Source organism: Rhinolophus ferrumequinum, chromosome 15 (genome assembly GCF_004115265.2).
Source record: "Rhinolophus ferrumequinum isolate MPI-CBG mRhiFer1 chromosome 15, mRhiFer1_v1.p, whole genome shotgun sequence".
Classification (NCBI taxonomy): Eukaryota; Metazoa; Chordata; class Mammalia; order Chiroptera; family Rhinolophidae; genus Rhinolophus; species Rhinolophus ferrumequinum.
The window spans coordinates 40,331,035-40,355,398 of NC_046298.1; the positions used below are offsets into that span (position 1 = coordinate 40,331,035).

The window sequence follows — 24,364 nt, forward strand, 5'->3', positions numbered from 1 at the left end:
ATATTTTTCCTTCCCTTCCATTTTTCTTTATTCCTTCATTTCTTCCTTTGTCTCCCCCAAACCCCCTTTTTTAACAATAGAGTTGTTTGAATAAAGATCAAAGTAAGGGTTTATTTTTTAATCTTCACCTTCTCAGCACCCGGTTTAGTGCTCAACGTGTAGTAAATCTTCAATAAATGTTTGTCGAATGAATGAATCACCGGAAATCTGTAAAATGTCCTGGTTGAATTGGTGTAGTCTTATTGTCATTTTTGGTTGGTTTCTTGGGGTGGCTTTGGTTTCTGATAACTTTAGTCAAGGGTTCATTTAGATGCTAGCTCCTATCGGTGCCTGTGAACATGACTAAAGGTTGGGGGCAATGAGTGTCCCTGTGACTCAGACACACACAGGCCAGAAGGAAATGGGTCTTTGCTGTCTTGCCTCTGCTTTTTGTCCTTAGTCCCTTGTTCTGTCACTTTGAGTTTGGACTGACCAAGTTTGGCTTTTTTACTATTTCTTCAGAACAGGAACTCTGAAGGAGTACGTCGAGAGTATGGACAACTCTCCTCTGGTGCTGTGGGAGGCAGACGTCTGAGGTGCACCCCAAGTTTGACTCCTAACCTCCGGACTGTGACTGTGATGAGATATCATGCCTGTGATACCTTATATGGCAAAAAGGATTTTGCAGATGTAATTAGGGTGACTAATTCGTTGACTGAGTTTAACAAAAAGAGATTATCTGAGTGGGCTTGATCTAATCACATGAACCCTTTAAAGCAGACAGTTTTTCCCCCAGCTGGTCTCAGAAGCGGAAATCAGAGATTGGAAGTGTGAGAGGAATTCGATTTAAGGGATGGTCTCCATTGCTGAGATGGAGGGGACCTTGTAGTGAGAATGGGGACCTGAGAATGCCTTGTAGCAACTGAGAACTGTCTCTAGCAGGACAATGGGACCTCAGTCTCATTACTTCAAGAAATTGAATTCTGTGAGCTAATAAATGGGTGTGGTTTTAAGCCACTAAATTTGCGGTGATTTGTTTTGCAAAACTAGAAAATGAATACAGGTGTTTTCACCTATTAGGTTGAATTAGCTGTTCCTTATTTTAGTTTTAAAAATTGAAATAAAATTAAAATACATTGAAATGCATACAGAAATGCATCTTCAATGTACAGTTGGATTTTTGTAAATGTATACACCTGTGAAATCACCACCTGAATTGAGATGAAGAGCATTTCCATTCAAAAATCTCCCTGTGCACCTTTGCAGTTAATTCTAACCCCTCCACCCCACCGCACACCATGGTGAATTCTAACGCTATTAATTACTGTCACCTATTCTTGATCTTCATTTAAATGGCTCCTTTACGTGCTCCTTTGTGTCTGGCTTCTTTTGCAACAGCATAATATTTGAAGGTTCATCCATCTCATTTTAGCAGCAGTTCGTGCCATTATCATTGCTGACTAGCATTCCCGTGTATGGATAGACCACAATCTGTTTATCCATTCACATGTTGATGGGTATGTGGGGACAGAGCCCCAAAAAGCAGTTTCCAGGCTCTCGGCCTCACATAGAAAGGTGCTGGCTCAGGTAGTAAATGGCCATCGACTGTGATCAAATGGCCATCAGCTGTGGCTAGTTGGCTGTCAGCTGTAACCAGTGAGCCATTAGCCATGAATGTAACTGCTGTGGCTACGCTAGCAAAAACAGGGGGAGCTAGCAAGAAGATGGTGGCTGAGTCTGCAAGCGGCGCAGTGAGGGTTGAGAATTGTGTGGCTCCTGTTTCCTGTTTCTCCAACCCAGCCGCCAGCAAGAATATAGTGCTGTGACTCCCCTACCTATGGCTCCGTGGGTGTTCCTTTTTGGCCTCACCATGTCCTGCGTTCTTATGTGGGGAGCGGGAGCGGAGACCCCGCCTGACACCCCGCACGACACTTGGCGAAGTCGGCAGGATCCCCTGCACGACAAATGGCGCATGAGCAGGGTCCCCTGCATGACAAATGGCGCAGCGAGCAGGGTACGGTGTCGGCCAAAGCTCTCCGGAATGTACTGGAGCAGTTTACACGTATAAAAGCTCAGTTTCGTAAGCAGCGTGTGGTGCAGGCCAAAACCTACCAAAGCATGGTGGAGCGGTTTGTGCGTGTGAGAGCCCAGCTTCAGGAGGCCCGTGAGGAGCGACACCGGGAACGGGAGGCGCGGTCTGCCTGGGAGACTCAAGCCTCCAGCTGGCACACCACCTTCTTGGCCATGGAAGGCGTTGCCTTAATTTTGATGATCTGCTGCGGCCTTAGGATCCGATGGTTGTGGACATCTTATAAGGAGGCCTCCACCCACTCAGACACCTGTCACGGTGAGCAAGATTCCGACCAGGTAGGAATGGAGTCTGACTCTGGGCAGGAGGGCAGGTGGCCCCCACACAGTGTGTGGTGTCCGGTGGCCACTGTTCTCAGGAGTTGGACCCCCAAGGAGAGGAGAGAGGAGGAGACTGAAGGAGAGAGGAGGAGAGAGGAGGAGAGAGGAGGAGAGAGGAGGAGAGTGGAGGAGAGTGGAGGAGAGTCGAGGAGAGTCGGTCGGTTGGCAGCAAAGCGGACAGCAGGTCGCACGTCGTGTAAACCCAGCGAGACCATAGTGGTATGACTTCCCTACCTATGGCTCCGTGGGTGTTCCTTTTTGGCCTCACCATGTCCTGCGTTTTTATGTGGGGAGCGGGAGTGGAGACCCCGCCTGACACCCCGCACGACAGGGTATTTGGGTTGTTTCCACGTTTTGGCTATTATGAATAATGCTGCTATGGACATTTAAGTATAACTGTTTGTGTGGACATATATTTTCATTCCTATTGGGTAAAACCCTAGGAATGGAATTGCTGAACTGTATAAGTATATTTAGCTTTACAAGAAAATGCCAAACTCTTTTCCAGAGTGGTTGTGCCATATCATATTTCCACCAGTTGTTTCGCATCCTCACAACATTTGGTACCATCAGCCTTTTAAAGTTCAGCTAATAATTTCTTTCTGAGTACTTCTCGATGCAGAATATGTTGTTCACGTTATGCTTACCTTGTGGAATGTTCTCCCAACTCCCCAATTGTTCAATCCTACCTATGTTTTAGGTCAGTGTTTCCTAACATGGAATATATGTGAGACTCACCTGGGAGCTTTTCAAATATACAAGCTCCAGTCTCACTCCAGACGTACTGTATCAGCTTCCTCAGGAATGGTTTATAGGCTTATTATGTATGTTGAAAAAGTTCCCTAGTGTGGGACAGAGTCCCAGAGAGCAGTTTCCAGGCTCTCGGCCTCACATGGAAAGATGCTGGCTCAGGTAATAGATAGCCATCAAATGTGGCTAGTTGGCCATCAGATGTTACCAGTTAGCCAATTAGCCACTGATATAACTGCCGTGGCTACGCTAGGGCGTTGGTTGGTTGGTTGGCAGGCAGAGAACCAGACGGTGGATTGCGGATCATGTGGATCGTACTTCCTGTGTCTCGCCCCGCAGCCAGCGAGACTGGGGTGCAGGAAGATGTTTGCTTTTGTATCTCCAACCCAGCCACCAGCAAGAATGACTTCCCTATCTATGGCTCCGTGGGTGTTCCTTTTTGGCCTCACCATATCCTGCGTTCTTGTGTGGGGAGTGGGACCAGAGACCCCGCATGACACCTAGACAATTCTGATTTATACTCCTGGCTAAAAACTGCTGCTTTTAGGCTCAAGTCCTACCTATGATAGCAGAGGTTCTCCATTCTGGCTTTAAAAGTATCTGGGAAGCTTTAAAAAATGACCAGTGCCTCGGTTCCACCCCACACCAATTAAATTAGAATCTGTGGGTCGGGACTGAGTATCAGTCGTTTTTAAAAATTTTCTCAGTGTGGGGACAGAGTCCCAGAGAGCAGTTTCCAGGCTTTCAGCCTCACATGGAAAGGTGCTGGTTCAGATATTAGATGGCCAACAGCTGTAATCAGATGGCCATTCGCTGTGGCTGGGTGCCCGTCAGCTGTAACCAGTTAGCCATTGGCCAATAATATAACTGCCGTGGCTACGCTAGGGGGTTGGTTGCTTGTTGGTTGGTTGGCAGAGAAGCGGATGGCGGATTGCGCATCGTGTGGATCCTGCTTCCAGTGTCTCCAACCCAGCCACCAGAGAGACTATAGTGGTATGAACCCCCCTTATCTATGGCTCTGTTGCTGTTCCTTTTTGGCCTCACCATATCCTGCGTTCTTGTGTGGGGAGCGGGACCAGAGGCCCCACATGACACCTAGTCATTCTAATAAGTAGCCATATTTTCCATTGAATTTCTCTCTGTCTTGTGGCATTTATCCCTTGCTATTTTTGTATTATAATAATTTCTCATGTCTTATCTCCTATCTTAGGATTTATGTTCCTTGAGGTAGGGACCCTGCCTTTCTCATTTCTGTCTCTTGCATGGGGTCTAACACTGAGACTTGTAGCACAGTAGGTGCTCTGTAAGGATTTCATGGATACATAAATTGGTCATTAGGAAAAGTGTCTCGATGGAGGTTGTATCCTGAGTCTCAGGTGCACACATCAGTGTTACAGGGCCTCATCCTCCTTGGGGTCAGAATTGTTGCTTGTGATGAACGATGTGGATAACTGCTTTGTGAGATAGCAGAGGGAATATTGCCCTGTGTGGTATTTGTTTTCAGGCATATTATTGGGACTAAGAATTATATGTGTGTACGGGCTAGAGGGGCATGGATGGGTAAAGACACAGATCTAATTCAAATGGAGGAATTATACTAGAAGGTAGTGGTAAAGAAAGTAATATAAGTAGAGGGGAAGAAATTTGAATTTACCCGATAGGCCAGGGCAGGCCACTGTAGATTCTTGAGTAGGAGAGAACCAGTTTTTAGGAGGGCCACGTAATGAGGCCGTAGTATACAAGAAAGATTTCAGTAGAGAGATCAGGGAGAAGAAGTGAAGCTCTATTTCCAGCAGAGTTGTTGAGAGCCTGGCTTGTTTACGATTGTGGGAATGGACAGAAGGACACAGCTGAGAGGTGTTAAAAAAGAATCGACAGGCTTTGATGTTGCGTGGAATCTGGAAACAAAAAGCAAGAGCTGAGGAAACAGTGCTGTCACTGAGAGACATGAGTGAGCTGTGAGGGAAAGCCAGTTTAAATGGGAAGTCATTTCGGAAGGTATTTGGCTGTGAATGTTGGGAGTTCTGGGAAATCGTAGGGTCTCAAGATATAGATGTATGAGACATCTTTAGAGAGGTCACTGAAGCTGCAGGAAGAAGGTGGTGTGGAGGGAGACAGCAGCATCTGAGTACTAAGTCTGGTGTGTGTGGGGTGCAGTGAGGAGGTGGGAACCAATGAAGGACGCCCAAGAAAGAAAAAGTTGTCTGTGGTCTTAGATGTTGTAAAAATAAACTACGTGAGGACCTTTGAATTTGGCTAAGCAGTGGATACTTAAGCTGCTTCCAGTGGTCTTGGGGATGGAGGACAAATTCAGTGATGAGGAAATGGAAAGATAGCACATGTTTCAATTGCTTGGAAGTCAAGGAAGTGAGGTAACAGGCTAATATTTAGCGGAATTAATAAATGAAGGTTATTCAGGTTAGAAGAGATCTGACCCTATGAAGGGGCAAAAAAAGTAACTGGGGACAAGGAAGATAGAAGGTGCTAGAGAGAGCTCTATATGTCAGAACATGTGGAGGCTCCTGTGATGAAAATTCTGTTGCTGCATCTGATTCACTGGAACCACTTGTGGGGAAGTGTTACTTATTCCTAATAAAGAGGCTGGGAGATCATTGACCCCTGAAATCATCTCTTTCCCAGAGGAAAATAGACAGTTTCTTCCAGTCAGATTGCAGCTGTGGCCTATGATTTCTAGATGGACTCACTTTGTTAGCAGGTGTGCAAATGACTATGGCTAATTCTCTGATCACTAGATCAAATATCTGTAGACTTAGAATAGGCTTACTTTGATTCCCAGTTAAGCAATTTCTCTTTCTTTTGCTTGTGAAGAAGACATTGTCTTAAGTAGTATTGACTGTGAGGCAGCATGTTGATGTTTGATATATAATTTTTATTATAAATATAGAGCCAATTTTACAAATAATTCAAGAGTGGTCTTAGCCAGGCAAAATTAAATAACACAGAATAGCATGGATGAGGGGAAGTATATACAGTCTGTCAGGATTAGAAAACCCTGAAAGAGGTACCTGAGTACAGAGAACTCCCAACTAACCCTCTTTTTTTTTTTTTTTTGAAAGATTTTGTTGGGGAAGGGGAACAGGACTTTATTGGGGGAACAGTGTACTTCTGGGACTTTTTCCAAGTCAAGTTGTTGTCCTTTCAGTCTCAGTTGTGGACGGCGCAGCTCAGCTCCAGGTCCAGTTGCCGTTTCTAGTTGCAGGGGGCGCAGTCCACCATCCCTTGCGGGAGTCGAACCGGCAACCTTGTGGTTGAGAGCCCGCGCTCCAACCATCTGGCCACCTGGGAGCTGAGCGGCAGCTCATTGACTTCATTGTAGTTGCGGCGGGTGCAGCTCGCTGGCCCATGTGGGAATTGAACCAGCATCCCTGTTGCCCAGAGCTCGCGCTCTAACTGAGCCACCTGTCTGCCCCCAACTAACCCTCATTGAGGGTCCCCTTAGACACAGCATGAGATCAGATTATCAATATCAAATGAAACCTTCCTCTCCACAGCCCCAGAGAGTCCATCTGTGTAAAGGCTGAGTACGAAGTACATTTGCCTCTCCTTGTCCTGCCTTCCTTTTCATTCGGACACATTGGGACTCAGACCTCATGGGAGAAAACAGATTTCAGACACTGTTCGGGAAGCCTAGACCCAGTGATAATGCCCCAGGTCCCTAATGAGCATTAGCACCAGTGCAGCTCCAGGTTGTAAACAATGTCAACAGTGTGAGGGACAGTGTGCCCTGTGGGACACCCGCTTCTCAGGGATCAAACACACCTCAGCAGAGGCGCAGGTTTCCTGAGAAAGTGAGTGGGGCAGACCCACAGGACACGGGTGGCACAAACACGGAATAGAATGGTGGCTGGTGATTGGCCTGAGATCCCTGGAAACTGAGTTAGAGCCACTTCTAGACATGAGTAAGAAAACTGCTTCTTTTCTATTTGGAGCCCCTGCCATGAAGGCCTTGAAGAACTAGCCGAGGGGACGTGAGGGGTTTTGGTGGCTTCTTTTACCTAAGGCCCTCAGATTGGCTTACACAGCTAAGCTAAGTAAGTACAAACAACCCCATTCACATAAATGAGTTACAAAAATGAAAATGGTGGTATGTCTCAGAGAAACGGGAAAAAGCCCAATACCTCAAATTGTGCATTCTTAAATAATTATTGAAATAATCTCAGAAGGGTAGTTCTCTGTAACCCCCTTCTTCTGTAGGCATTTCCTTGACTAAATCCCATAAAGTTATTAAAAAATACATGATTAAAAAAATTCCATTGGGAATCACCTGTAGTTTTCCTAGCTGCTTCTAGTGGGTTCTCTGAAGACAGGTTCACCAAAGGGCTAGATGGTATTCCAGCCAAGCAGCAAGCTGTTTAGGCTCTGGTCCTACAGGTAGACACCCTGACAGTGGACAAAGGTGTAGAATTTTCCAGTTAAAAACTAGTAATGTATATATTTTTTCCTGGGTGTGGTGGGTTTACACTACGCTTTGGAGAGAGAGAAGAAGCTTTTACTTTTTCTCTCTCTTCTTTTCTGGCACATGCAATTTAGTGGATAAGGACATAACTCTCAAGGTTAAGGCACATTCCAGTTAGGTTCCAACAGGAGAGGACAGGGATGGGAAGAAATGAGTATGCTCTGAAAGGTAAGTTTAGAGTAAGTCTAGGTCAGGAGTTTCTGGCAGCTTTATCTCAAGGTCTGCTTTGCCAACTTTCAATAACAAAGAACGTTGGGCTTCCTACAGACTCCGGATGTACCTTTCCATCTGTTGACACTAAAGGGAGGGACTGTGACCAGGCAGTGGGCAGGTGCCTCCAGAAGAAGTGAAGAGGGCGAGAGGCTTCTCCTTTTTCCTGAGGGTAAAGGGATCTCCTAGTGATGGAGATGAGAAGCTTGGGATAATTCAGCAGTGCAGCGAGCAGGGCAGGTTGCATTACTTTTTCAGTTCTGAATAAACCGTTTCTGTGGCTGTTGAAGATGGGGAAGCTGAAGTTGGTTTGTTTGATTCCTGGGCACTGAAGTTCAGGGAAGAATACGCAACTTCATCGATCTGAAAGGCAGGAGCAGCAGTCAGTTAGACCAGTGTCAGAGGTCAGGCCCTCACCTGTCTGCTGTGATTCAGCAGCACCTGCTCTCACCGCTTTGAAACTCCTGGCTTTGGAGATGGGCTTTTATTACCCATGAGCTCTGCTTGCTGACATCCTTTGACTGATCGTTAGAAGAGACAGATTATGGTATTCATACAAGGGAATACGATGATACAGCAATGAGAAAAAACAACTACAAATGCATACAACGATATGGATAAATCTCACAAAACTATTTTGAATGAAAGAAACCAGACACATATAAGGATATGCTGTGATTTTCAATGTGAGAGCACAAACAGGCACAACTAACCCCGTGCGTTAGAATTCAGGATAGCGGTTACTCTTTGGAGGGAAGTGACTGGAGGGTTTTTGGGGAGGGATGACATGTTTTGTTTCTTGACTTCCGTGCTGCTTACATGGGTATGTTCAACTCATGAAAACTTATACATTGTTGTCATATGCTTATGACTGAAGTCCTTTGCAGTATGTATGTGTGCTCCACTGAAAGGCTAAGATGAGTGAAATTTTGGTAAAATTATTATAAAGTAAATGAAGAAAGACCTCAGACCGATTGGAATGGACATTATCCTTTGACAGTAAGAGCAAGGTCAGATCGAAGGTAGAGAAGGGAGAATGACTCAGTGCCTTCTGGTGTTGGGCATTGGGCTGCTGCTTTGCGTTTGGTATCTCATTTAAGTCATTCAACATCTCTTTGAAGTGGGCAGCGTGCCCAAATTACAGATGACAAAGCTGAGGATCAAAGAGGTTAAGTTACTTGCCCAAGGTCACACAGCTACTAAGAGTCATAACCAGGACTCAAACAAGGGTTGCAGATAACTCCAGAGCCCGTGTTCTTGCGAGAGGTAGACCAAGCGAGTAATTAACCAATATGTCTTTGTTTATTGCTGCATTGAGGAACTCTGACCCAATCTGGCTCTCGCATTTGTGTCTTCAAGAGTAATCCATTCTACACAGAGATAGCTCCATGAGCACGTGAGCCAGTGAAACTAGCTGTGCTTACCTTGTTAGGTGAGATGTCAGAATGACCCGGACCTGGGGAAGTGAAAGAAGAGTTACCAATCCATGAAAATGCAAAGCTGACTTACAGCCTTAGAGGGTGGTGGTCCTAAGCTGTCCACATTTCTAGCTGAAGCAGATGGCAGGTGGTAGGAAGATGGGGTAGAGAGGTAGCCTGTGATTACTTAAGAAATTCGCTTTCCTCAGAGTCTGGGGTCCAGACCCAGGGTGTTAGTACCAGAGGGGGAGCAGGAGGAGGCCTCAGTCCACTTCTGAAGATTTTTCCCAGTTCAAAGGCCTTGATTTTTGCCCAGATGTGTTCCTCAGCAACAGGCCGCAGTGGCAAAGAGGGGCATTGAGGCCCACAGCACCCAGAGCGCCACAAGATAGGGAGTGCCTCACCAAAGGACAGTGCCCACATCAGTAAGAGGCAGGAGGGAAGGAGTAAGGGTGAGGAGTGGCTCCTGGAAACATGTCCATCTTACTTAGGCCTGCCTGGCCTAGGCCGAGTGAGTCTCTCCTGGGGCTGTGTCTCAGCGGGATCTTTCGTGGCTAGAAGGATGTGAGGACTTACGCCAATGTGAGGTTGGGAAATGGAGATGCCCTCTACAAATTCAGAAGGTAGGGAGTATTTGGGAATCCAGGATTCCCTGCTAGGGCAGGGCATGTGGTGGAACACACCAACGCTCACTGGGTGATGGCTTTACTTACTGTGACTGGAGGCGGAGGGTTTGTGGTCTGTGAGATCGCGCTGGTCGCTTGCCCTAAATAAATATCAGACACTGTGACCGCTAGTCCCAAGCATAGCGTCTTTGCTCCTTGACTTAGGAAGGACTTAGGAAGGACACTGTCAGCAGATAATTGCTTGGGGCTCCTCAGTGTTCAGTCACACCAGGGTTGGTACTGCCTTTGCTCATTGGGCCTCCTCTTCAATGTACCCACCATCCCTTCTAGTGTGCACTCCTTTCCTCTTGCCTGAGGTTCACATTTAGGTCCCTTCTTTTCCAACTGCTTCTGAGCCTCTGTGTACTCTGACACCTTTCCCTTTTGTAGGTAGATGCTGCTTCTCCCCATTTGCCCCCCCCATACACACACACTTTATTTATTGCTCAAGAGGCCTTTGGTTTCTGCTTTTTCTCAAGTTCTCTTCCTGTCCTATCCCGCCCCCCTCACCCCCGTCCTCCTATGGTTGACAGAGCACACAACTCGCTTTCTCCTGCTCCTCCTTTCATCCTCATTTCTTTTCCTTCTTGGACCATGAATTCCCTGCCTGGGGACTAAGGAATATAACTCGATCCGCCCCCGGTAAACCAGATGGGGATGGGAATAACCAGTCCAAGAGAAAGTGGAGCACAAGAAGTTTGAAACCCAGGAAAGGAGAGACCACAGGAATTAGTGCCGAGAAGCAGGGGTGTTGGAAGGAGGAGGAGCAGATGCAGGCCCAGAGACAGAGGGGCGTCTCCTTCCCTCTCCCAAGCATGGCGGTTAGCCTTGGAGAAAGCAGGACAAGAGAAAGGCCACCATACCCTCCAGTCTTTCTGATATACAGAAAGTACACCAGGGTTGCTATCAGAGCTATCCCGGCCAGGACTCCAATCACGATGCCAGCAATAGCCCCATCCGAGAGGCCAGAACTTTCTTGTGGTGAATCATCTGTCAAGGATAGAAAAGAGAAGAATGAATGAAGGTGGCATAATTTCACAGTGCGGGTGCCATGGGAAAAAACTGTCAACAGGAAGTAGTCTCTACCTGTTCCTCTAAGGAATACATTTTCTGTGGGAAGGTTGCTCTGAGATCACTAGCTGACTATATCCTTGTAATACTTTTTGCCACTGTATTTCTAGGTTGATGGTCATACTGCCTCAATTCCATCCTGGTCTTTCTGCGCTCAGATATTTTTGAAGCTTTGGAAATGTGAGAAAGGCTGATTGCTACTTTTGTATTACTTCCCACTTTTCATGCTTGCAGCCATGAATATGTGCCTGTCACGTCTATTGTCAGGGAGACTTCATTGACGGAAGGCGGTGCGTTCTGAATTCACTGTCTCCTTTGCATGGAGACCACGCTACCTAAGGCTCCCAGCAGGGATATGAAATAAGCCCAGTTCTGTGAGAAATGCTTTTCCTCTGATGGGTGAAGTTACCTCAAGTATCCGCCCCCCCTACCCCCCGCCCATCACCCCTGTGGATACTCTCTTAGAACTGCACTGCAACCTGAAACGTCCTCCTCTTTCTCCTTCACAGGAATCAGACCTGCACTGTGCTCTGAGGAATCTCCCAGGCTTCTCCCACTCCCATCCCACTGGCCTTCACAGGCATGTTTCCCAATAAATATCTTGTATGTCTAATCCCATCTTGGCTGCATCTCAGGGGATGGAAAGTAACAAACCAGGCTTGGAACTTTGCACTCAACTCCTATTTTGCCTTTCCCATATTTGGTCAGTAACCACATCCCAATGATTTATGTGTGTAATGCACCCCTTATACATTTTGCATTTGTTTTTTTCTTTTTTTATTTCCACTGCCCCACCAATCAAGGTTGATAACTAATATTAATGTTAATATTACTGTTATGGAATACTTAGTATGTGCCAGTCTCTGTGCTAAACACTGTCAGACATTATTTCCACTTTACTGATGAAAAAACTGAGGCTCAGAGTGGTGAAAATTTTACCCAAAGTCATATGGCTAGTCAGAGGTGGATCTGAGATTTGACTCGAGGACTACCTGACTTCATAGAGGCCGATGATAATAGAACTGATAACAGCAGCTAACAGTCATGGAACATTTCCTCTGTGTGTGCATTTTGCTAAGTCTTTAGTTGATTATTGCATGAAATATGTAAAACAATACCAAAAAACAGGAATGCTTATTGTAATTTTCAGTTCAGGAATATGAGGCTCAGAGAAGTTAAGAATCTTGTGCAAGAAATTTGTCATTGTGAATGCTTACATTAAAAAAGAAGACCTCAAACCAACAATTTAACTTTACAACGTAAGGGACTAGAACAAAAGAAGAACAAATTCAACCCAAAGCTAGCAGAAGGAAGAAAATAATAAAGATTAGAATGGAAACAAATAAAATAGAGAATAGAAAAACAGTAGAGAAAAATCAATGAAACCAAAAGTTGATTCTTTAAAAAAGAATAACAAAATTGACAACCCTTCAACTAGATTGACTAAGAAAAAAAGGTAGAAGTTTCAAATGACTAAAATCAGAAATGAAAGTGGGGAACTTGATTTCAATTCTATAGAAATAATAAGAATTACAAGAGTACTATGAATAATTGTATGCCAACAAATTGGATAACCTAGATGAAATGGACAAATGCCTACAAACACAAAACCTACCAAGATTGAATCACAATGAAGTAGAAAATATGAATAGACCTATAACTAGTAAGGAGAATGAGTCAGTAAAAGCATTCAACAAAATTTAACATTCTTTCATGACAAAAACACTCAAATTGGAATAGAAGGAAACTATCTCAACACAGCAAAGGCCACATATGAAAAACTCACAGCTAACATCATTCTCAATGGTAAAAGACTGAAAGTTTTCCCTCTAAGATCAGGAACAAGACAAGGATACCTGCTTTTGCTACTTCTATTCAATATAGTATTAGAAGTGCTTGCCAGAGCAATTAGGCAAGAAAAAGAAATAAAAGGCATCCAAATTGAAAAGAAGTAAAATGATCTTTTTCATGGATGACATGAACTCACATGTGGAAAACACTAAAGATGACACACACACACACACAGACACACACACCAAAAAAACCCCACAAAAAAACCACTGGAAATAATAAATTCAGCAAGGTTGCAGGATACTAAATCAACATGCAAAAATATGTTTCTATACACTAACGACAATTTGAAAAGGAAAATAAAGCAATTGCATTTATAACAGCATCAAAAATTATAAAATAGTTAGGAATTAACCATGGAGGTGAACGACTCGTACACTGAAAAATTATAAAACATTGCTGAAAGAAATCAAAGATAAATAAGTGGAAAGACATTATGTGTTTATGGATTGGAAGACATGATATTGTTAAAATGACAATACTGCCCAAAGTAGTGATCTACAGACTCAATCCCTATCAAAGTCCCAATGACTTCTTTTTCCAGAAAGAGAAAAATTAATCCTAAAATTCCTATGCAATTTCAAGGGGCCCCAAATATCCTGATTTTTGACAGGGGAGTCAAAGCCATTCTAGGGGAAAAGACAATCTTTTCAACCAATGGTGTTGGGAAAACTGGATATCCATGCACAAGAATGAAGTTGAACCCTTACTTGACACCATATACAAAAAATTAACTCAAAATGCATCAAGGACCTAATGGAAGAGCTAAAACTACAAAAACTCTTAGACAAAAATATAGGGTGAATGCTTCATGACTTTGGATTAGGTAATGATTTCTTGGCTATGAAACCAAAACCACAAGCAACAACAACAACAAATAGATAATTTGACTTCATTAAAATTACAGATTTTTGTGTATCAAAGGAAGGACACTATCAACAAAATGAAAAGACAACCCACAGAGTGAGAGAAAATATTTATACATCATATATCTGATAAGGGATTAATATCCAGAATATAGAGAGAACTACAACTCAACAACAAAAAAATCAAATAAAAAAAATGGGCAAAGTACTTGAACAGATAATTCTCCAAAGATATAAAAATGGCCAATAAGGGGGAGGCCAGTTGGCTCATTTGGTTAGAGTGCAGGGCTCATAACACCAAAGTTGCCGGTTCAGTTCCCACATGGGCCAGTGAGCTGCACCCTCCACAACTAGATTGAAAACAATGACTTGACTTGGAACTGATGGGTCCTGGCAAAACACACTGTTCCCCAATTTTAAAAAAAGGATTAGAAAAAAATGGCCAATAAGCACATGAAAACATGCTCAACGTCACTAATCATTAGGAAAATGCAAATCAAAACCACAATGAAATACCACCTCGCACACATTGGGATGGCTATTATACGGTTTTGAAAAAAACAAAACAGAAAACAATTGTTGGCAAGTTTGTGGAGAAACTGGAACTTCTGTGCTTTGCTGGTGGGAATGTAAAATGGTGCAACCACTGTGGAAAATGGTAGGGAAATTCATTCAAAAAATTGAACAAAGAATTACCATTTGATCCCGCAATTCCACTTCTGGGTATACACCCAAAAGAACTGAATGCAGGGATGTGAACAGGTATTTGTATACCCATGTCCACAGCAGCCTAATTCCCAGCAGCCAAAAGGTAGAAACAGCCCAGACGTTCATGGCTGGATGAATGATAAACAAAATGTAATGTATACATTACCAAGGAATATTATTTAGCCTCAACAAAAGAATGAAATTATGATATATGCTACAATATGGATGCACCTTGAAGACATTATGCTAAATGAAATAAGCCAGACACAAAAGGACAAATGTTGTATGATCCCACTTATACGAGGTACCTAGAATAGTCAAATTCATAAAGACGGAGAATAGAATGGTGGTTACCAGGGGTTGAGGCAGGGAGTGGGGACAGAATTTTAGTACGGTAAGATGAAAACGTTCTGGAAATGGATAGTAGTGATGGTTGTACAACCATTAATATGAATGTACTAATGCCACTGAACTGTACATTTAACCGAATAAAATAGTACATCTTATGTATATTTTACCACATAATATATAGGAACCGAAAAAAGAAAAAAATCTTGTGCAAGGTCGCAGTGAGTGCCAGACCCAGGAGAAGAAACTAAGAATATTAGTTTCAGAGACTGAGCTTTTTACCCACTTTCCATTCTGTTTACTGTAATGGTCTCCCGATCGATAGTCTGCCCCTGTGAGTTCTATCACTTTGCACACCACTGGTAGAACAATCCTCCCAGGAAGGTGTAGGATGGGGCAAGGGGTCACTTATATTGCACATCCAGTCTGAGGGGGTCACGTTCCTAGAAGTTTCGTGAGCTTCAAAAAGATCAGACCCCTTCCCCTCTCTAGTATGGTAGCTTTACGTAGAGAAGGGAAGGCATTTTCTTTTTGTTAAACAATTTATTAGAGAATGACTAGCCATGACCTTAGGACCTGGAAAACTCCAATCTAAAGCATTTCTCAATCTGAATAGGACTTTCCCTTCCTGGCCTTGGAGTGACTAGCAGAGAAAATCTCTAGAGAAAAGTAGTCACAGTTTTAACAATAGCCTGCTACCTTTAGCCTTCTCTGTAAACTAAATTTTTGGCACTGCTCCTTCTGTTCCATGAAGGAACTTCATGGATGAACCCATCTATTTTCCAAGTATCCACTATCATTCACTATTCTCCTGGGTATATCATATATGCTGGCGTCACACAGCGTTACACAGCTGGTGATTTCAGCGCCAGGACACAGCTCAGAGGAGCCTGGGCCGCACCTCACTCCTTCCCATTTCCGTGTGGCCTGGCCTGATGACGGCTCAGGTGTCGATTGGTGGCACAATTTGGCCAGATTGAGGATAGGCCGCCCGTGCAACTTTTCCATGGGCCTCTGTTCTACCACAGATGGCATCAGAGCAGAGTCAGTCACCAGGTGAACCTGCAGCAGAGCAGAGAGCAGGAGTCTGTCCTGCTTATCCGTCCTTATAAGTGGTTTTATCCTTTTGTTTGGGGGGAAGGAGGTGAGCTTGATCCAAAGCCCTGTATGTTCATTATAGCACATGCAGTAGGTAACAGAAAATAAAGAAGTGACAGAAGGAATGTGTGAGTGACAGAAGAAGCAACTTGCCCTTGAGCACCTTTGTTTTTTCCCCTCTGTGAAGCTCCCTCGATCACATGGGGCTTTCTGGGGCTGAGAGAACCCCCTTCTACACTGTGAGGCTGGACCCACACTCTACCATGAGAAATCAGAAGAGCGAGGAGAAGAGAGAGTCTACAGAGATGTAATGGGAGGGCTCAGGGCAAGAATTTGTGATTTGCTTGTAGCCATGGCTGTAGGATGGCAAAGAACCTCTAGGCTCTTTTCTGAAAATCAGAGAGACTTCCACCCCAGAGCTTAGCTCTGGTGGTCCAGGGAGCAACTTACCAGAGACTGTGATAATTATGACTGCGGTCCCATTGAGGCGAGTGACAGAGTTATGGACAACGCAGGTATAGGATCCACTATTATTCGGAGTGATGTTGGTTATAAAGAGCTTCTGTGTGGATTGCTCGGGCCTCCCATTGATAAGCCAAGAATACTGTGCGGGTGGGTTAGAGGCTGCGTGGCAGGAGAGATTGAGGTTTGCCCCGGAACGGTAATGGGTGTCTGAGGGGGAAATGATGGGGGCCTCCGGGCCATCTGGAGCAAACAGAACAGAGCCACATGTGATGTAATCAGAGGAAAAGGGACACTCCTTGTCTGTATAAAGGCCATACTGTCCTTTTGAGCTGGATCAACCTAGTTTTCAAAAAGTCCCAACCATAACTCCCTGCGTTCACTGAGCCTGAGTCTGAGACATTAACCAGTTTCCCCCATGAGAGGTTATTGACCCTGAGCTTCTCGAGACAAGAGCAGCTCGTCCCCTCCTAGTCTCAGCTCAAAGCTGGGCCTGCCCGGATTTGCCTGGGCGAGGGAGTGATGGCTAGTATGGGTGTCCAGGGGTGAGGGTCCGTGTACTCGGACCTGAGAGGGACGGATGTAGCCTGGCCTCTCGCAGTGTGGATTAGGGCGGGCAGCCTGGGCCAGGTAGGAACAGAAGTTACTCACAGAGAACATTCAGGTAGAATGGGTCACTGCGAATGGCAGTCACTGGGTTCCGGATTTCACACTCATAGGGTCCTGTGTCACTCCTTGTGACATTGAGTAACGTGAGGGTCCTATTGTCCTCGGACAGCTCCAGCCTGGTACTGTTCTGGACGCTCTGACTGTTGATCAACCACAGGTAGGTGACGTCCTGAATCTCAGATTCACACGTGAACACTACAGGGCCCTTGTGCTCCACGGGGTCCGAGGTGTTGCTTGTGATGGTGGGTTTGAGTAACTCCGCTGTGCAGATAACAGAGAGAACATTGCCCTGTGTGGCACCTTTGACTCCTCCAAAGGCATCTTCAATCAGAGTCGGCACCTGTCAGCTCTCAGCCAACCTGAGTCCTTCAAAGAATAAGGCAGGTCTGTGTATCACAAGACAAATGCATGAGGCTCTGAGTGTTCAGAGAACATAAGGCCGCCAGCTCTACGTCTGGGAGAAAGCACAGACTTTCTCAAGTGTCAATTAAGTATCAGGGTTTTGTCACGGAAAGACATAGGACTGAGAGTCAGAGACCACCTGGCCCCTGTCCTGGTTCTTCACTGACCAGCTGATTGCCTGAACAACCCTGAGGTGCTCACCTGGAATGTGCAGGTGCTGAGCCCCTTCGAGCTACACAGACCTGCACTGCTGGTCGAGATGTGTTTTCACGGAAGCCCCACTTTCCAAGCTTGTCGTAGAGGTGAGCAATGATGGGCCGTCCCATAGTCCTTAAAGCCCGGCAAGACTGGGCAGTAAGTATGGCCTGGAACTGGGTGTGTGAGCAGGAATAATACACGGGGAGACCAGAAGCACGTCGGCAGTCAGTTCAGTACTTAGGCTACAGGGCCACGAGGTGGGTGTTCAATGGTGACTGACAAGAAACAGTGACCCCACAAAGGACAGAGCAGAGTGCAGGAATAATTTAGAAAAGAGTGAGGGGACGGCGGGAGCTGGCTGGCTGTGGCAGGGCCATGCTCTCTGCCCTTGGTCTTAGATGTCTCTTCTCCCACTGCTGAGGGCAGTGAGGACCATGTCGATTATTCCTGAAACCCTGCTAGACAATAGCAAATACAGAAGGGGTGACTTGTGGAAAGTGGGGGAGCATGAACTTGTTGAAAAATCTAACCCTTGTGGACCATTTGTAGACAGTTATGAGATAGAAATTTGAGTAGAAGTTAAATTGTGAAAGAATATGCGAAAATCATTCTCAATGCACCTAAGATAAGACCAGTTTCTAGAGGAATGTCAGTCTAGCACTGAAGTTCGTAGACCAGGTTCTGCAGTCCAACCAGGTCACATTGTGATGAAAGGAAGATGCTACAGTGGATGTGAAATCAGTGGCTCCCCAGGGAGAGAAAGATTGTGAGTCCTGTTAAGAGACAGAAGTGATCAGAGGGGAAGTCTAGGTTTCTCTGTTGTATAAAGGGAGGAATGAGCCCAAATTAGTAGAAACAATATGTGTTATGTTAGCAAATTTAGGAAGAAGGTCCCTGTCACCAATTTCTATGGACGATCGGGGAAATGGGAGGAGCCCCCACACGGGCACGTGGCATGTGTTCTTCCCTTTCTCTCTAACTCAGGAAACAGAGGTAGATCTTGAGCAAATTCATCCAAATTGGACAGCATCTAAGAGAAGGGACAGTGGCCTGTGGATCTCACTGTCTGTGAGGTGTCAGCACGAGGACACACGTGTGTGAAATAGGCAGAACGCCATCAGATGGCACAGGGTCACCAGCCCCACCTTGGGAAGGTCTCGGGAACCACTGGGAGGAACGGGAGCCTCACACCAGGACGAGGATGAGACACGAGTCGGGTGAAGTGAGCCCGAGAGCTGTTGGGGACAGACCTGTGCTTCTGCCTTTGACTCCCTGGTTGAGTCACGTGGACACCAGATCAAGGGGTCACAGTCCCTGTACTGTGGCCTGTTCCTCTTGTTGGCATCAGGGAGGTAAGGAGCCCTGGACGGGGACACAGCGGAAACTCGTGCTCCTGGTGACCAGGGAAACTGGCTCATGATGGAGCCAGGGGCTGCTGCTCCGACTCATTTCTGTGTCCTTTCCTATTGCCCAGGAGGGTGGGCCTGGCCACAGGTGTCAGTGGGAGAATCCTGGGAGGCTTCAAGGTGGAGGAAGCAGAGCAGGGCAGAGCAGCGTGGCTAGAATGAAGGAGGAGGCAGGCGAGGGACAGGGAAGGAGCAGAGAGCCAGAACTGTCCATGGTGATGAGCAGTGGGGATTACAGGTGACTTCAGAGTCCCCAGGGACCAAGAGACCATGGGTGGTCCAGAGAAAGAAAACCCTCCCGTGGCAAGCAGCCCCGTCGTCACCATGAGACTTGGCTCCTGGGGGGGGCTTTGGGGGTAGGTGGTCAGAGGGATGCAACATGGGTCCCAGGCCCTGGAAGGACAGGGGACAGGTGTGGCCAAAACCTCCGAGGACTCTGCATCCAGCTTCCAGAATCAGTGGAGATTATGAATCACTCATCCATTCATTCATTCATTCACTCATCATAATTCCTTCCTCCTTCATCAAAAATTGAGTCTTTTTTACATGTTGGTCCCTGAGCTTGTGCAGGTGTGGAGTGGGGAGTGAGAAGCAAAGTCCTTTCTTTTATACTCCAGTGGGAGTGACACCAACACATGAGGAAACAACTGCTTTCAAGGCCAGTGCAGGGAAGGGGGGGCTCGGCCACCTGAGGGGGAGGCCTGGGCGTCCCAGCACTGATTGTGGTGGTTACTGCAGGTGATTTGGTTCTAGAGTAAAACCAGGTTAATTTTCCATTTGCTTTCACTCCCCAGACCAGAATCTCTCCCTCTGAACTGGGGACGCCTAAGAAGAAAGGACCTGAACCAACAGCTGGTTTCAGGGTCTATATGTGCATAACAGGCCCCGGGGGGAGGAGAGGACAGGGCTGTGCCTGCAGACAGATGTTGGCATGACTCTGATTGGCCAGTCATGGTCTGTGTCCCCCTGTCACTCAGTGTCCCCTAAATGAAACAGGATAAATGGTAAATGGCTTGCCATGTTGCCTGGGAATCTTAACTCTTTCACGATTACCTGACCTAAAGCTTGGAATAGAAGTGCTGCCCAAGGTAACGGCATCAGTTATTATTTAGTCCACGAGAGAGGGCTCCCTGGTTCTATCCTTGGTGGACGAGGAGCTGCCAGGAGCATCTCCTCTCCGCTGTCCCTCCCTGGGGACGCTGACCTTGCGCTGGGGTCTCCTAAGTCCCCCAGGGCGTCGGCTAATGGCCAACAATCTTGTCTGTCTCTGCTCTCCACACAGGCTCAGGTGAAGGAAGGCCAGTCCCCGCCCCTGCCCAGATGTGGCTCCTGAGGCTGAGCCCTGGCTGGTGACCAGCTCCGGAGCCTCGGGGTCAGACACCTGGGAAATCGTTGCTCCTGGTCAGCCCTCCCCAGGAGACCAAACCCAACGTGGCACACGATCCCCAGCGTCCCTGGCGTCAGCAGCCCTGTGACAGGGGACAGGGGAGGGGCTGCCTGGGCTGAGCTTCTCCAGGAGGATCCCAGGGGGCCACTCAGGCCAGGCCCTGACAAGCTCTGCAGGGTTTTTCTCGGGGTCATGGTCACGGGAGGGGCCCAGGGGCTGCACTGAGACTGGTCTCCCTCTGCTGAGTTGCTCCTGTCAGACTGGTCCTACTTTCTGGGGTGAATGTCTGCAGGGGCTGGAATCCGGGAAGGGAACTCTGATCGTGTGAAGTTTGTCTCACTGTGTGTGTCCTGCACTAAATACTGAAGCCCCAATGTGGGACGTAATGTGCAGGGGGTGAGGACAGAGTCCAGGCTGTCAGTCTGCGTGTGTGAAGTAGAATTCACCCCACCCGACACCCAGAGGTCAGGGACGAATTACTCACGGTATACACGGAGCTGTCCAGTTACTAGTTCAGCCTGCAAATCTGTATTTAGGGCTTGTAGGGTGTAGGATCCTGTGTCCTCCAGGGTGACATTCTGGAACAGCAGGGATCCATTGGGGTATATGGTCTCTCGACCGCTGTATGCTGTCCCGGTGGCATTGCTCTGAGTGTCTATCCTATAGGATGCAATTTGGCGGCTGCTGTTCACTATTGGCCCTTTGAACCAGGCATAGCCTATAAGATTCTCAGTCTGATTGTAGACAAGGAAAAGCACATCCTTCCCTTTGGTAGCATTGGCCGGCATCAATTCAAGAGCGAGTCGGGCAGTGGTGGGCGGGCTCCAGAAGGTTAAGAGTGAGACTAGGAGGAAAGGGAGAAATTGATCAACATTTGGATTTATGTATTGGGATGGAAGATGAGGCCCTGGGTCCTGAGCAGGTCTCTTCATCTCTCAGCCCTGTGGTGTGTGTGTGTGTGTGTGTGTGTGTGTGTGTGTGTGTGTGTCCCATGGTCACGGTCAGCAGCGTGGCCACCGTTACTCCAGCACCTCTGAACCTGTTATTTCCTCTGTTTCCAATACTCTTCCCCAGGTGTCTGCCCGGCTCAGCCCCTCACTGCCCTCAGACCCCTGCTGACACTCAGGGGCGTCCTAGGGAGACACTTGCCCTGACCAGCTGCTCTAATGTCCTTCCATCTTCACTTTCTGACCTTTCCCTGCTCTGTTCCCTTCATGGCATTGTGGGTACCTGACATCACATCTAGATCTTTCCTGTCTGTCTCCTCCCCATGGAATGTGAGCTCCATGCAGGCAGGGGCTTGTCTGGTCCTGTTGTACCTCAGTGCCTGGAACAGGCTGCAAATACCCCTGGGTGAGTGAACAGGTGTTCCCAGGGCCCTCCTCCTCCTGCTGTGTATTTGCCCACTTCTGAGGTTGGTGGTGAGGACAATATTTATATCCCCTGGTGAAGCTTTTTCTGGTGTCACCCTGACAGAAATGATTGCCATCAGTTGCAGACATTACTCCTCACTGAAAACTAACTGGTAACACTTACTGTCATTGAGGTTTTCCTGACCCTCACACTCCCATGTCATAGGGTTTTCCTGTTACCCAGCCCCCTCCCCGACCCTGCTCTGCTTCACTGTCCTCTCCCCTCAGGGCCAAACAGAAGCCACTCCACCCTCTGAGAGCCCTGTTCTCTCCAGGAGACCCCAGCCAGTGTCTCCCATCCTCCTTTCTACCCGTAGAGAATTGTCCCCTCTCACCTGACAACAGGAGCCCCTGCCAAGGAACGTGCCCTCTTTGGGAAAGTGCTGAGGCTGGCTCCATGATGTCTGTTGCCTCCTCTGTCTTTCCCTCGGTGCTAAGAGCTTGGGCTCCAGAAACGCTCACAAGCAGCGCTGTCTCCACCAGGGCAATCTGTTCTGCTCCCCAGCGCGCAGAGCCGCCTCCCGCGCGAGTTAGCACTTCGCTGGTCACTGTGACCTTGGGGGCGGGGTCTCTGCCCAGGACCCTCCCTGCCCCTCCCTGCCCCTCCCCATTTCTGCCTCCTCTGTCCCCTCCCCGTTTACCTTCCGTCTACGTTTCTGTTTCCTGGGAACTGTTGAGGCTCTGCCTTATTCAGCTCCGACTCTCTACCGTCCACCCCCTACACACACACACACACACACACACACACACACACACACATTGGGAAAGGCACAAGCCTGGGACATTCGGGTCTGGGCATTCACCGCAGTTCCGTGTTGGGTGGACAGTAGCCTCCCACGCGGCCCTCTCTCATCACCATCTGGCTTTTCCCTGCAGAGCAGGAGCCCCAAGAGTGATATCAGGGACTCTTGTCACGGGAGGTCACACCCGCTGTGCTTTGGATCACCTACCTGTGGAACTTTGTCAAGATTGTGAGTGCCCAGGTGACTCCTTAGAAATGCTGCTTCAGCAATTGCGCATCTAACAGTGATGCCAGGCCAGGCTGAGACCCCCTGCTGTGGGAGCGGGGCAGCCCCTTCCCCTCCCCCGTTCACAGGGAAGGGCTGCAGATTCTGAATCCAGGTGTGTGGTGGGCCTGACAGTCTGCAGGTAACAAGCTCTCAGGAGACACTAATCATAATGGTCTGCTGAGCACACTTGCAATAGCAAGGCTGATGGGGACGCAGTCCCTGAGGGGACAACTCACCCACCCCAGCGTTGGCCTCTGCTCTGTCCTGGTCTTGTGTCTGTCAGCACCGCACAGAGAGCCCCATGGGTCCCGAAGCCCCAGGGGAGGGGGCATTATTTCTGTTTGTGACACAGAGACCCAGCTGGGCACAGGGTCTTCCCCGTGTTTTCAAAGCTCTGGGAAGGTTGGATTTCCTCCCAGCAGGAAGGTCACAGAGATGACTCTGGGGGTGAGAAAGGGGTGAGCTGCATGATGACTGGTGAGGGGACCCACCTTCTATATCCTGGTGTCACTAGCCTGGCCTCTGCTTCCTGGGTCAGAGACCCAGGATCAGGTGTCTCAGAAGGACCTGCAGTTCCCATATGTGACGGGGAAGGTGTCCTGTGTGTCTGGGAAGAGAGGACAGTGGTGGGTGGTCGGGTGCCTGCGGGCTCCCTGGGCCTCGGGGGAAGGTTCCAGGGAGACCCTCCTCTCCGTGTCTGTAGGCTGAGCTGTGACTCAGAGCCTGTCCATGTGCCCCCTGACCGTTGGGCCAGGCTCTGTACTCTGCCTGGGGACTTTCCTGTGTTCACCCCGCCTTCCTCATGGGTGGTGCCAGGCAGGGGGTGGGGAGCAGCACAGGGACCCCAGACAGAGCAGGTGCTCCTAGGCTCCTAGAAGGACAGGGTGGGACAGAGCAGGCACATGGGAGGGGCCCAGGAAGGTCTGTGGGGTGGAAATCAGTCTCCTTTTGCACCACCTTATCCAAAGCCAGGTTCCTGTGTTAATTTCCCGCGTGTTGTCTGTGTGTCTCAATGCTGCCCCCTGGAGGGCACAAGGAGACCGGTGGCCTTGTCAGGGGCTGCGCCAGGGATACTGACCAGGCTCCACAGGGTGTGAGCTGACTCTGAGCCCTGGGCAGAGGTGGGCTCTGACCTGCAGGCTGAAGGACCAGTTTGAGACCCTGCCTCTTCCCTCGGTGAGATATTATCAAGCTCAAATTTCCAGGAATGCACATATCAGTTTGTGTTTTTCTCCAAGAAGGTACACTATGCGTGCCCCTGGGTGGAGCGGCGTGAGTGGCTGAAGTTCTGCTTGGTGGGTCTGTCAGGAGGAAGAGGAGCAGGGAAGCAGGTGTGTTAGCCAGGGAAGGTCTGTGTCGGGAGCAGAGGGGGAAGGATAGACAAGTCAGCTTCCCCTCGTACTCCCAGGGCCTGGCACCCAGGATGGGAACCCTGATTCTGGGGACACACAGCATCACCCACTTCTCTGGGTCCCTGCCTCAGATTAGTGGGAACTTCTTCTTCTCCAGTTCGTCATGGTCTGGGCCTCACGTGTGCCTGTGCCCAGGGCTGAACTGTCAAGGGTTAA

At 47.8% G+C, this 24,364-nt stretch overlaps 1 protein-coding gene across 3 annotated transcripts; it reads right to left on the bottom strand.

The window, feature by feature from the left end:
• Positions 1–7,808: 7,808 nt before the first annotated feature.
• Positions 7,809–22,356, bottom strand: LOC117035503 (carcinoembryonic antigen-related cell adhesion molecule 6-like). Of its 3 annotated transcripts, XM_033129404.1 has the most exons (8): positions 22,122–22,356; positions 20,859–21,218; positions 16,964–17,242; positions 16,301–16,555; positions 10,772–10,898; positions 9,957–10,009; positions 9,250–9,281; positions 7,809–8,188 (listed from the first exon to the last, which is right to left on the bottom strand). In XM_033129404.1, the coding sequence occupies exons 1-8, from the start codon at positions 22,183–22,185 to the stop codon at positions 8,072–8,074; spliced, it is 1,287 nt and encodes a 428-aa protein (XP_032985295.1). In that variant the 5' UTR covers positions 22,186–22,356; the 3' UTR covers positions 7,809–8,071. The 3 variants fall into 3 exon arrangements, with proteins under 3 accessions (XP_032985295.1, XP_032985297.1, XP_032985296.1); XM_033129406.1 differs by lacking the exon at positions 16,301–16,555; XM_033129405.1 differs by lacking the exon at positions 9,957–10,009.
• Between the last annotated feature and the right edge of the window lie 2,008 nt (positions 22,357–24,364).

Excerpts from the sequence above, each read along its gene's own strand:
- LOC117035503 (XM_033129404.1), bottom strand. The coding sequence starts at position 22,185 with ATGGAGCCAGCCTCAGCACTTTCCCAAAGAGGGCACGTTCCTTGGCAG. Across the intron at positions 21,219-22,121 it reads GCAGGGGCTCCTGTTGTCAG|TCTCACTCTTAACCTTCTGG; the intron begins GTGAGAGGGGAC and ends CTTTCCTCCTAG. Across the intron at positions 17,243-20,858 it reads TGGACAGCTCCGTGTATACC|CGGAGTTACTCAAACCCACC; the intron begins GTGAGTAATTCG and ends TTATCTGCACAG.